The following is a 13,282-nucleotide window of genomic DNA, read 5'->3' on the forward strand; positions in this document are numbered from 1 at the left end:
CAGCCTGCTTATTTAAATTTTCTGTACAAGGCTGATGTTAATGGTTACTGGAGCTGCCCTTCACCCCAGGCTCTGGGCTTTGCTCACTTTTGCAGGAATTCTTTTCCATGTTTCTGAGCTAACTGGGAGAAGGAAAATGAGTCACTGAGCAAATGAAATCCAGAGCTACATCCAAAACTTACACTTCTCACTTGTGTGCAAATAGTTGATTAGCTGCAGTTGCAGGTGGAATCAGGCAGTAAATGGAGTGTGCAAATGGAATTCCTGGAGCCCTTTAAAAATGCAGCCCAAAGGCACAAAACCTGAGCACATGTTGGACCTCACTGGGACTGATCTCTCTGAATTTGTTGTAGAATATCTTTAAACCTTCAGTGTTGAACATATTTACCTAAAATCATGCTTGAAAATGCCATGGTATCAAATCCCATCCTTCAGGATTCCTTTTTCCCTGCTTTCTGCCTGATATCCCAAAGAGCTGCATCTATCCTTGGTTAAAGCTGTTGGAATTAAAAGGAATATATTTCTGGGTTGTCCCTGATCTCAAACTCCTGCAGCCTTTTCTGGCTTTATATACAACTTTTTGCATGCAGAGCACCATTCCACATTTCACAGCAGATCCTGGGGGATGTTCCCAGGCTCAGCACCTGCCCAGTGCCTTGTGCTGGTGCTCAGATTTAGGAGCTGTTTCACAAATCTGGCCAATCCAGCAGCCCTTGCTGGGTACTTTATTCTGCAGAAGCTTCTTCTGGCCTCAGAAAAGAAAAAAAAAAAATCCATAACCAATTCATCAGGCAGTTGTGTCCTCAGTGGCCGTGGCAGGAGGGAGCAGGGATGCAAAGTGCTCCTGGCCTCAAGGATTTGGGCAGAAAACCCTTCAAAACAGTGCTTGAAACCATGTCTCAATTCTTTTCAGAGCAGCTGAGTGGTTCTTCAGGGTTTTACATTTTCCTGTCCAGATGGGAGTTTTCTCCAGCCTCCAGCCCAGGCACTTGGGGGTTTTGGGAAGCTTTTGAATCCAGGGAAGTTGCACAAGCCATCTTTAGGTTGATTGACTTTTGTGGTTGGCTGAAGTGCTGACAGGATCATTCAGGATTACTCCAAAAATGCATGAATTCAGTTAAAAGCTGAGCTATATAGGCTTTTTAAAATTTTAAATATCTGTTTTGGAGAAACATAAGAAGGTCACTTAGTTGGCAGCTTAAATCAGCCAAAGTGAGGAAATAGCAGGGACATGAGAACTCCTGGTTTGGTTGGGGTGAGTGATACAATCCCAGCCTGTTATTGCTGCTCTGGGCTGCCAAAACTCAGCTCGTGGCCTTGGGTTTCAAAAAAGCTCTGTAATTATTTCCTGTGGAATATTGCACTTCATAGCCTTGCTCTTCAATTAAAGCAGCATTGATTTGTCACCTGAACTCACGGTGGAGGGATGTGTTGGTTTGGATCTTAAATATTCTGTAGATTGGAAGAACCCTTATTTTTCAGGGAAAAAAATTTATTTTACACAGGAAAATGCCAGATCTGAGAGCTTTTCCTCTGCTGACAGAAATTTTTCATTATGTCCATGAAACTTTAATTTCCAGGGTTTTCCTGTTGAGGAGCAGCCAGCCAGAAGATTTTCTTGCTAACTAGTGAAACTGTTCTGTTTGCTTACAAGTTTTTTCCCAGCTGCACTTTCCTTTTCCATGGAAAAACTGTTGTCTGCTCATCCTCTTTTAGTTTTAAGGGCTAGCAGCAGAAAGCTGGATGGTGGATGTTGTTTTGAGACTGAGCAGGATCCAAATGAGTCCAACTCGAATTATATCTTCCTTTTTCTGTCGAACTTTAATAATTTTAAATTTAATTTTTTTGTTTTGAATCTAAACATTCAGTTTAAGTATTTAACATTAAGTATTTAATGTTTAAGTATTTAACATTCAATTTAAGTATTATTTACTTACAGAAAGTATTTGAGATCACTTCATTGTACAAATTAGGTCTCTTCACATGGTGTTTTCTCCATCCATAACCACTGCAGGATGTGAAAACAGGTTAATATCTTTATAAATTATCCTTCTGGAGAGGTCTGAGATGTCACTGATATAGTAACAACAGGTCATTTTCATGTGACAGCTCAATACAGTGAACTGCAGAGAGAATTGCTTAATCTATTCCTACTTTTGACTTTTCTAAAAGTATCAAAATAAGATGATTTTCAAGAAGAAACATTTGTTTCTTTGGGTGTTTTCCCTCAATATTTGAAATACTTCTCCATGCTGTTGAGTGGGAGCATTTTCCCCTCTGGTATCTCCACAGACAAGTTCATGGCTTGTCAATTAAGTTAATGAAGCTTTTAATTGTTTGCTGCAGTTCCATGTAAGGGTGTGTTTGGTGGTTTTTGCCTCCCCAGAGCAGTTCCTGTACCTGCAGCCCTCCCACAGCAGAGAGCACCTCCTGTCCTCCTGCTCTGGACTCTGGCGCATCAGCTGATGCAGATCAGAGATCTCTGGGGAGGTTTGTGCAGCAGTTAATGTGTCATGGACACACCAAGGTGTGTTTTTGCTGGCTGGGGAATAGAGCAGAGTTCAGGTTGAATGGTTTCAGTGCCATCCTCTCCAGATACTGAGTGTTCAGAGCCCGCTGGGTGCAGGGTTGGAAGTTGCAAGTGAGGCTTTGGGATGCTCTTCCAGGGAAATCTTCCTCTGAAATCACCTCAGGGACAGCTCAGCAGGGCCAGATCAGATAATGAGAAGATAATATTAAAAGATCTATTAGAATATCTGTTAGAAGATAATATTGTCATTCTGTGGTTTGTTAAAGGAGTTTTAGTAAATAAACACAATGATCTGAGCTCCTGGGACAGTTCCCATCCCTGGAGGTGTCCAGGGAATCACTGGATGTGGCACTCTGGGCTGGTGACAAGGTGGGATCTGTCACAGGTGGGGTTTGATGGCCTTGGAGCTCTTTTCCAACCTCAGTGATCCTGGGTTCCAACACCAAGTTCTTGGCACCCTAAAAATGCTGATCATATTTAAATCTCAGTTCTCAACCTACAGACTCAAACCCTAATATTTGATTCTGGAGGTTTTCCTCAGGCCTCCGTTATTCCAGTAAAAGAATAATTGAAGTTTTGAGAAGTAGGAGAACGGGAAATCAAATTTAGTGATGAGAAAACTCAGTCCTTGTGTGTTTGTGCAGAAGAGGATCAGTGTCTGTGCTGGGAACAAGAGAGTATCCTGGATTTTTATCATAGCCTGGATAAAAAGCTTTTGAAAGATTTAAAAAGTGAAAGCAGGAAGTTTTCTACAAAACAGCCCAAACCCCCTTCTCTTAAGCTGATACTTATAAGCAGTCAAAAAACCCAAACAAAAAGCCCACAAACCCCTTTAATTTCTGGTCTTTTGTTGCCATGAATGTGCTTTGCATGGAGCAAATAAATTCTTTTCTCTGTTTTCCTTCCCTCCTGCCTCTCTGTGTGGGAATATAAATCCTGGTGCGTTTGTGGGGAGCCTCTGTGGGATTGTGTTCCCAGATTTTGGCATCTGCTGGGCAGCAGGAATTGGGTAATGCTGCTTTGGAAGCATTTCTTCAGCACAAAGAGGAGATGATGCCTTGTGAAAGTGGTGGTGCTGCATTTCTGTCCACTTCTGTGTAAACAGGGGTGTGGAAAGGATTTTATGAGGTCCCTTTTGTTTCACTTTTTCAGCACAAACTCACTTGCTTGTCATGGTGTTTGATGCCTCTTTCCATGAATGAAAATGAAAATCTAATAAATCTTTTAGTCCAGAGGCCTTATTTATGATTATGGCCTCCTATAGAAAGGATTTTACTTAGGTTTGGGGTTTTTTTTCCAGCTTAAAAATAACTTGCAGCCTTTCTGCTGTTTTTGGTCAAGTACCACAAACCAAAATGTTCAACCTAGTTTCAGGAGATTCAGATTTTGCCACCTGGAGAGTGGCATTTCCATGGTACATCCCACCCAAACTGACCCTGCATCTAGGGAATTCATCAAAGGAAATCCTCTAGGTATGGAGTGGTGAAATATTGGATTTTATGGAAAAGGGCTGGGCCACAATCAACACTCCTGATTTATCTTTAATTACTTTACTTTTTTACTTCACTTTTTCAGGAGGAGCACAAAATTCTCAGTTTGAATTGAGGCACTGATCTGTCTAATCCTTTTATTAGGATGGATCCAGAAGCTGTAAAGAGGGAATTATAAAAAGATCAATATCTGATTGATGTGGCTTCCCAAAATGTCTCTTCTGCCCTTGCCCACATCCAGTGCAGGTTTTACCCTGACCTTTACCAGCCAGGAATGGCAAATCCTGAAGGGTTGGAATTGGCCTTTTGCTTTGTGGAGCTGCTGACATTTTGGGAAGAGGAGGAGATCCAAGCTCCTGCTTTTTTGGAGAGGGAAACCAGAAATCCAGAGGATTTAACACCTGGTGTGAGCAGAGGGAGGGAATTGTGTGTCCCTTCACAGGAGCACTGAAGTGAGCAGATGAGAAATGCTCCAATATCAGCCAAAAGGGTGAAAATCCCTGGCTGGAAAACAGAAAATAGGAAATATGAAAATAGGGAAAAAAAACAGGAAAAAAGCCCCCAGGAAATAGGAAAAGTAGGAAAGCAGAGCTGAATAAAATGTCTGCAGGCTCCCTGGCTGTTCTCCCTGGCTCTGGGGCAGGGTGGGAGGCAGGGCTGGAGCAGCAGACGAGGTGACGTCGCTGCTGTCCTGGCTCTGCTTCCTGGCTGTGCCTCAGTGCTGCAGGGTTCCACACTCAGCCTTCCATGCTGGATACCGTGGCATGGACTCCAAAACTACATGGAAAATGCTTCTCTTGTGTTTAAAGAAAGGAGCAAATAATAATTTTAAAAAACCCTTAAGGGGATGATGCCAGAAGGTCCTGGCGGGTGATGCCACAGCCTTGCTGGAGCTTCTTCTGCACCCTGAGCTTCTCCAACCCCCTTTGTTTTCCTGTCCCCCTCTCCTGGGGATCTCATCCAGCTGTTCCACTCACCTGCTGGAGTTTCCCAGATATTTCTGGATAAATCTCCACGGCAAAAAGCCTCGTGTGCCCCTTTGCCAGTGCAAATATACTCTGGGAATCTCCTGAATTAGGAACTTGAACTTTGGGAATCTCCTGAATTAGAAACTTTTAACTTTTTGTGTCTCCTGGGTTGGGAAGTTGGAGTTTTGCTGAATTCAGCATCCTGAAAAGCCATCAGTATCATGTGTCCTTAATTCTGTACAAAGGGTTTTCTGCTCCTGGACACATTTATTGGGCTACTGAGTAGAGTCAGTTCTTTGAGCTTTTGAGAGTAAAAGAAGTAAATAAAAATCCCTTTTTTTCCTTCTCTTTGTACTTGGTGGATGGCACCTTTTCTTCTGGAGTTCTGTAGCACTGATTGAATAAAGTTAAGCTTCAGGGTAGGTTTAGGAAGGTTATTTCAATAAAACCAACCAGGAGTTAAACAACACACCGAGTAGGTGAGAGGCCACAGAACACAAACATACAACTTGATAAATTAAACAAGATTTCTTCAGGCAGGTGATGTTTATTATGGTATTTTAGCTAGCTGGGAGAAAATTCCTGGAGCTCTTTGTGTGATATGAGGAATTATCCAGTTGGTTGTCCCTAAAGCCTGTCCTGCAGGACATGAACTGCATTTCCTGCTCTAGAACAGAGCTCATCTTACAAGATCAGTGCAGAAATCTCTACCTAATGATCCATTTTTCTAATTGCAATCCTTTTCCAGGATAAATTCACTGCAGTGGATTTTATTCACTGGGCAAGTTCAGCCCAGACTTTGAGCAGGGAAAGGTTGTGGCACTGTCAGCACCACGAAATCCAGGGGTGATTTAAGGTTTGTTATTAACCCACAGAGTAAAACAGGAATAGCTTGGTTTTATGTCTCTGAGTAATCCAATTCTGCTGCAATTGCTGGAGATGAAAAATGAATGTCTGGAAGAGACGGGCTTTGAATCCTTTAGAAATGCCAAATTATAAGAACAGTTGCAGAAAAGTGATGCTGGGTTTGCTATAAACAACAAATGTTGCATAACACAGGCTGTGTTTTTCAAAACCAGATGTTGCAGCAGTTGACACCAGGATTTCTGCAAGTTATTTGCTCATCTTTCAGCTGCTTCACCACATTCCCCCTCTCAATACCCATTTTACACATTCTTTCTCATTATAATCCTGTAGTACTCACAATTCCAATCAATATTCAGTTTATTTTAGCTGCGATCACAACTCAGGGGGCCCTGAATTCTCTCAAATAAATGACCTGAGGTAGATTTTTTTTTTAAATTAACCTTTTCAAATCTTCATGTTCAAACCTTCATACCACTGAATATTGTCTGGATGGCTCAGCAATGTCTGGTGAGCAGATTTATCCCTGTGGTGCTCAGCATGTGGCACAAAATCATTTCAGAAGCGTGAGAGGAACCCAGTGAAATCTTTTGAAAGGAACAAACCTCTCCAAAAAGCAGAATGTGCAGGAGAAAGCAGTAAGTAATGAATTGACATTATTCCTAAGCCCAGGGATTGATGTAATTGTAATTAGGAGGAGGGACAGGAGGATCAGAACAGGAATATTCATTTTCTCCATGTAAAGACAGCCACAAACATCTGTAGAGCTGAATTTGGGGGCTTTCAGAACTTTCACTGCAAATAAGACTTAAATAAGAGATTTTTAAGCAGCCAAGACCCAGGGGGCAACATTAACATTTGTAAATGAGCAGGACCTGCAGAGCTGTGTCCAGCTCTGGGAGTGCCAGGGTCAGGAATGCTGGAATGAGCCCAGGGAGCTGCTCCAGGGCTGGGACACCTGGGGGTGCTCACCTAGAGAGGAGAAGCTCCAGAGAGAGCTCAGAGCCCCTAAAGGGGCTCCAGGAGAGCTGGAGAGGGACTGGGGACAAGGGATGGAGGAACAGGACACAGGGAATGGCTCCCAGTGACAGAGGGTGGATTTAGATGGGGTATTGGGCAGGAATTGTTTCCTTGGAGGGTGAGCAGGCCCTGGCACAGGTGCCCAGAGCAGCTGAGGCTGCCCCTGGATCCCTAGCAGTGCCCAAGGCCAGGCTGGATGAGATTTGGAGTAACCTGGGATGGTGGAAGGTGTTGGGCTTGGAACTGGATGGGCTTTAAGGTCCTTTCCAACCCAAACCATCCTGGGATTCTCTGAGATCACAATAAAAAACATTTAACAGGTCTCAATGAAACCTTCAGGCCACAACTGTTGGGAAACAGAGGGAACTCAGGCTCTGGGTGGAGCCTCCCTGGGGACAGGGACAAGGGAGGTGACACAAGGCAGGTCCCTGTTGCAATGGTGCTGCTGTAATTTCACTGCCGTGTTTTGTTGGGCACTCAGGAGGAAGTTCCATGTGATAAACATTGGTTTGTGTCTTACTGATAACAAAAAGTTAATAATACATAGTCCTGAAAACAGGTTAACAGCTTGTAAGTGGTGATTCTCTGGAAATAGTGACAGAATTCTGGGCTCTGCTTGTCAGGAACTGCTCAGTGAAAACACACCATGCATAGCACGTGTCCCTTCGGGCACCTGGCACTCACAGGTCCAATTTTAGTGACTCTGGTTGGGATAATTCTGCTTTTGGAGTTTAAGCCAATGTAAATTGGCTTTTTGTAAGAAAAAATCCACGTGTGTACCCCCATGAGTGCAGTCAAAAGGCAGGAGGAATTTAGGAGAGAATAGAAAGTTGATGAAATAAAGACTTTTCATGGTGAGTTCCTGATCTGGGTGTCTTGGGAAGTGGGAGTCTCCAAGAACTCAGCACACCAAATATCTGATGTGTAAGATGACCTGTGCTGGCATTCCATCCTTTCCACACTCAGATCCTGTTTTTACTTATTCCAAGTGAATTTTTCTGTGAAGTTTTCTGTGAAGCTGCAGGAAGGGAGGAGTCAGGATGTGACCAGAGCCATGAAACCACACTGAACTTGTAAAACCAGGCCCTAAAAACATGGAGAGTTCTTCCTCATGCCAATTCCCCTGGGAGGGATGCTGTTTATTCCTTGATGTTATTAAGATAATTCCATGTGTGTGTAGTGTGTTACTACAGAAATGAGTGGGGTGATAAGAGCTTTGCTTGGAGTGGATTGTCTGGGTTGAAACTGCTTGGAATGAAACTTTCTCAAGGCTGGAAAGCAGCATGAAGTGGTGGTACCAACATTCCTGAGGGAGGAAGTTGGAACTGGGCACCTGGAACACCACAGGTCATGGGATGCTCTCAAAACAAGGCCTGGCACTTCCCAAAAGTCATCACTTCTGTCTGTATTTAGGAATATCCTCCTCATTCTTCTTCTCCCTTTGTTTTTCCATAGTGAGTGTTGAAAAGGTGGAATTAAAGGGGCTGGCACACAAGAAGAATGAAAGAAATGTTGAGTACTCCTTTGAGGTAAGTTTGGGTTTCCTTTCCTATGCAAGAAGGGAGGATAATGCTTAAGGAGGAGTTGAGGAAATTTTCAAATTTTATTGTTAGATCCCAAAAATCCTTTGTGAAAGCAGAGCTCCTTTGGGACTGATAGTTTTTAATCAATGATTTGAAAGTCAAAAATGGCTGTGGATGATGCAGAGGTTGGTAGGTGGGGATTGGCAAAAAAAAATCCATTTTAATGCAGGAAATTTTGGCAGTGTTTATTTAGGGGGAGATATGATGCCACACTTACAGGATATTATCCATGTCTATATCCAAAATCCATTCTTCTGCTGGAATGCAGAAGCCAGAGGGAATTTCAGTCTTAATCTGGGCAGAGAACAATGTGGGCTGTGAGGGCACAGCTGCTGGAAAGAGGCAGGGAGGGAGTCTCTGGTGGGATGTGGTTCCAAAAGGTTGGAGAGTGCAGAAAAGCTTTGGGAACTCTTCAGGGCTGAGTGCTGGGTTTCTCTTGGGAGCTCTCAGAGGAACCCATCACACCTGAGATAGCCCAGCTACCCTGAATGGCATAAAATCAGCAGGATGGCTTCTGAGGAAATGTTGGAAACAGAAAAAGGTTTAATAAAGGGCAAAATAACAAAGCTCTCCCAGAGAAAAACCAAGCCAGGGGCAAGAGGTTCTTGCTCCTGCTAGAACACCCCACAAGAGCAAATATTTCCTTTGTTCTCTTCCTTTTCTAGTGAATTGCCCAGGTGGGACCTCTTGGTCTCTGTCCAATTGGCAGCCTCAGGTTTGAGGTGCAGTCCCAAAGGTCCTATGAGGTGTCTTTGGGAGAGAAACTTCTGGGCTTTTTGCCTTTTTAAGCAGACAAAGAATAATTGAGTCACTCCATCAACAGGGGGCTCATTCCTGCACTTGAGGAAACCTCAGTGGAGCACGAGCTGGGGGAGCTGACTGAAAGGGGACTTTGCCCATGGTCTGAAAGTGTTTCCAAAGAGAATAAAACCCTTCCCAGCAGAGGGGTGTTCATCCAGCAGGAAGGGCAGAGCAGGAGCTGCTGTGTGAGCTGCAGGCAGCCTGGCCTGGGTGGCAGTGGGGGCAGTGCTGTGGCACTGACAGTGACAGTGGGGGCAGTGCTGTGGCACTGAGAGTGACAGTGGCACTGGGAGCAGTGCTGTGACGCACTGGGAGGTGCCAGTGGCACAGAGCGTGGCAGTAGGAGCAATGATGTGGTACTGAGGGTGGCTCAGCCCCCAGCCCAGCAGCAGCAGCAGTTTCCCCCCTGCTGCAGCCTGGGTTTGCTCCCATCCCACTGCAGGGATGAGTTCATTGTTCATCCCCTGGAGCAATGGCAGGGATGGAAATGGTGCTGCTGGGCAGCTGACAAACTGGAGTAAAGTATTCCAGAATTTGGGATGCACAGCCCAGGAAACAGCTTTGGTTTGTTTGATGAGACAAAGTGGAGAGTTGAGAAAAGGAGAACCCAGAAGGAACCCAAGGTGGGAGAATCCCAATTATCCACAACTTTCACCAAGTTATTCCTTAAAACTCCTCAGCAGCTGTTGGGATTTTGGCAGCATTAACCTCTGCAGGACTGGATTCATGGAGAATGTCCCAAATTTCCTGAATCCCCAATTGTTCCAAATGTCATCCATCACAGACAGGATTTTTCCAAGGGCTTTTCAAGCTCTGTATGAAGCCTGCAGTTGTCTCCACTCCAATTAAGATCTCGTGAAACTTCTTTTCCTATTACAAATTTTTCTATAAATAACAGAAATTACTGTACCCAGTGTTTGCCTCAACAGCTTGAACTGAAGGAAGAGCAGAGATTTCAGCTGAGTTGATAAATTGCTGTTTGTTGGGTTAAAAACCCAGTTATGGAATGGTTTTGTTCTGTTTAGGAGCTTGGGAATAGCAGGTCAATGGCTGGAGCAGTTTAGTGTTTGCAGTGCTATTGTTCCCCTCATTTACAGTTCACGTTATTGTTTTATAAGTATTGAAAATTCAAGTTTAAACAGAAGTCATGACAGTTGTTGAGTTATTACAGAACTAGAAAAAAAGAGAATATTTCCTGTACTTTCTGAAATTCCTTGTGAATTTAAAAAAAATATTTATTTACCACAAACTTTGAAAAAAAACCAACCCACAAACTTGGTAAAACTGCTCAAGTTTCTGTCTTCTTTTCCCCCCTTTTTTTTTTGTGTAACAGCTCTGCTGAGAGGAAATTCCTTCCTTATGTAATATATTTTGAAATCCTCTCCTCTCCCCACTCATTTTGGCAGCTTTTGGATGGCTGGAAAAACTTTGTGTATGTTTGGAGTTGTCATTGAAACGAATGTCATGTGAGAGGCTGCTCTGTGATCCCCAAACTCCCACCCAGCTCCTTCCCTATGGATCCAGCTGCCTCCCAGATGCTCCAGTGAATATTTTGGATCCACAGGGACTCATCCCTGGCCTGTCTCATGCTGATTTTCCTCAAGCCAAGAAATCCTGAGTTTTGGCTTGATTGAACTTCATCTCCCAAGCAATAAATGCTTCAATATCCAAGGGTGTCGTGACTTGTTTGTGTGGGAAGAAATACTGAATATTCCCTTTTTTTAGAGCATGGACAAGATGGAGTCTGGAGCAGGAGCTGCAGGTTTCACTGGGAAGGTTTTGCCTGGATTTTTGCTGCCATTCTCAATTTCTCTGGCATATGGAGTTGATTAATTAGCAATAGGCAGCCTTGTGTGGGGGGAGCCATTCCTGTTGGAAAGCAGATCCTACAAACCAGCTGTTTTCTTTAACAATAATGAGGGAAAAAATTCCATTACTCCGTGGTTACTTGCTTAACTCTGGATATCTGCAGGGTGTAAGGGCTGTGGGAGCTCTGAGGGGCTTTTCCAAGCATCCAGAGCAGTTGATAAATGTAAAAACCGCAAGAATTGGGCAGCAACTTTGTCCTTGTGCACAAAAAAAAGTGTTTCCTTCTTGATGTCACCCATCACAACATCTGTGAGGGACAGTTGATACCAATTACTGAATTTTGAGGAACCAAATTAAATTAATTACTAAAGCAAATGCTTCTTGCTCCTCCCCAAGGTCCTGTGGTCTGATTCTTCAGTGACGTTGGTAACCAAATCTTCTGCTGAAGTGACTGAATTCATTTCAAAGGTAAAGACAATAAGAAAAACACTTTGAAAAGAAAAAAAATGTTTTGTCCCTCTCTCTAATTTTGTTCAATGATACTTCTCAAAATGTGCCAAGATAATTCAGATTAAATTTCATAAAATATTTGATTTATAACAGGCAGTGGCTTGAACCTCATAGAAATAACAAAACTTTTCACTTTTAATTTGTCATATCCTCCCCCTTTAGCTGTCTCAGCTCTATCCAGAAGAAAACTTGGAGAAATTCATTCCCTGCTTAGCTGGCCCAGATTCATTTTACCTGGAACGGAACCACATGGACCTGGAATCAGACCTGAGGTATGCTGGGATTTTGTGGGGTTTTTATCTTAACACTGGGCTTCTTTCACTGAGAACAAGAAAAAACCCAGGAAATAGAAATATTATCTCCATTTTCTAAATTACTTCAAAGAAATTAGAGTCTGATCCTAAGCTTTTTTCCTGGATGTTCCATTAATTTCAGTGCGTAACAATTTTTCAGGAATTCTTTCTTGAGAAATACAGATGGTACTAATATTCTGTATTAAGCTTTCTGGAGAACTGATATTTCCTCATTCCTTGTGAAGAACAAACAGAGGATCACTGGCTTTGCAAAAGTTTGTTTTGGACTCAAAAATAACCAGAATTGTTTAAAACAACCACTCAAAACTCAGGAAAAAATAGAAGCCTGAATATTCACCCATCTGTATTGAGGAATGGGTTGTGGGGATTTTTTTCCCCCTTTCACAGAGTTTTTATTGTCTCAGTCATTTTAGGTTGTCATTTTACTTTAATTTTAAAAAGTTAGGTATGTATTAGATATTATTAAATTGTTACTTTTTGGAAGCCCTTAACAGCTAAGAAAATTTTTGAAGCCTTATCTTGTACCTCCTCAAATTATCACAAATCTTCTGGCCATTGTTTAATATAAACCATTATTTTAAATATCATCATCTGTGGCAGATCACATCAGGTATCTCTTTCTAAATATGATTTTCCTAGGAAAATTGGAGTGACTTAAATTCCCTTCTGCTGCTACTGTCTTTATCTACACCAAATGAGATTATTGTAATATTAATATTATTCTGATCCTAATATATTATTATTATAAAATTAAATGACATTTTAAAATACTAATTCACTTTATTAGAGCTTCTCCTTTCCACTTTTTTTCCCCTAAGCCATGGTGGATGTTGGTTTTCCATAGGCAGCAGCCAGCAGGTGCTTGCCTGGATTGTTTTTCGTGGCAGGCAGCATTCCCACTGCTTGCTGTGCTCCAAGGAGAGTTTGGGAGGCTGCAGGGAATGTGTGTGCCTGCTGCTTGGGAACAACAGCCTCTGCAAATCTGGGTTAATGGAGCAGCAACTGCCCTGCCAGGGCTCAGCTGCAGCTCTGGAGCAGGGGAAAAGCTGCTCCAAGGTGCTGCTCAGCTGTGAAATTCAGCAGTGAACTCTGGGGTTTCCAGCTGGGAAACACCTCTGGGTGTGTGAGGTGCAAAGCTTTGGGAAATTGGCTTTTTTTGGTGGAATCCCAGAGTGGTTTGGGTTGAAGGGAGCTCAAAGCTCAGCCCATTCCACCCCTACCATGGCAGGGACAACTTCCACTGTCCCAGGTTGCTCCAAGCCCTGTCCAGCCTGGCCTTGGGCACTGCCAGCGATCCAGGGGCAGCCACAGCTGCTCTGGGCACCCCGATATTTTATCTATTTCTCCCCAATATTTTATCTAAATCCATCCTCTTCCAGCTCAAAGCTGTCCC

At 43.1% G+C, this 13,282-nt stretch overlaps 1 protein-coding gene across 1 annotated transcript in view; it reads left to right on the top strand.

Annotated features, from left to right (window-relative positions):
• ZCCHC14 (zinc finger CCHC-type containing 14) overlaps positions 1-13,282 on the top strand; it is a 49,271-nt gene that overhangs the window by 25,113 nt on the left and 10,876 nt on the right. The window contains exons 3-5 of the mRNA XM_030955701.1: positions 8,328-8,401; positions 11,462-11,533; positions 11,738-11,847. Of these exons, the coding sequence (XP_030811561.1) occupies positions 8,328-8,401; positions 11,462-11,533; positions 11,738-11,847 (256 nt within the window). The remainder of the gene's footprint in view (positions 1-8,327; positions 8,402-11,461; positions 11,534-11,737; positions 11,848-13,282) is intronic.

The sequence above is a fragment of the Camarhynchus parvulus genome, chromosome 11 (assembly GCF_901933205.1).
Source record: "Camarhynchus parvulus chromosome 11, STF_HiC, whole genome shotgun sequence".
Taxonomy (NCBI): Eukaryota; Metazoa; Chordata; class Aves; order Passeriformes; family Thraupidae; genus Camarhynchus; species Camarhynchus parvulus.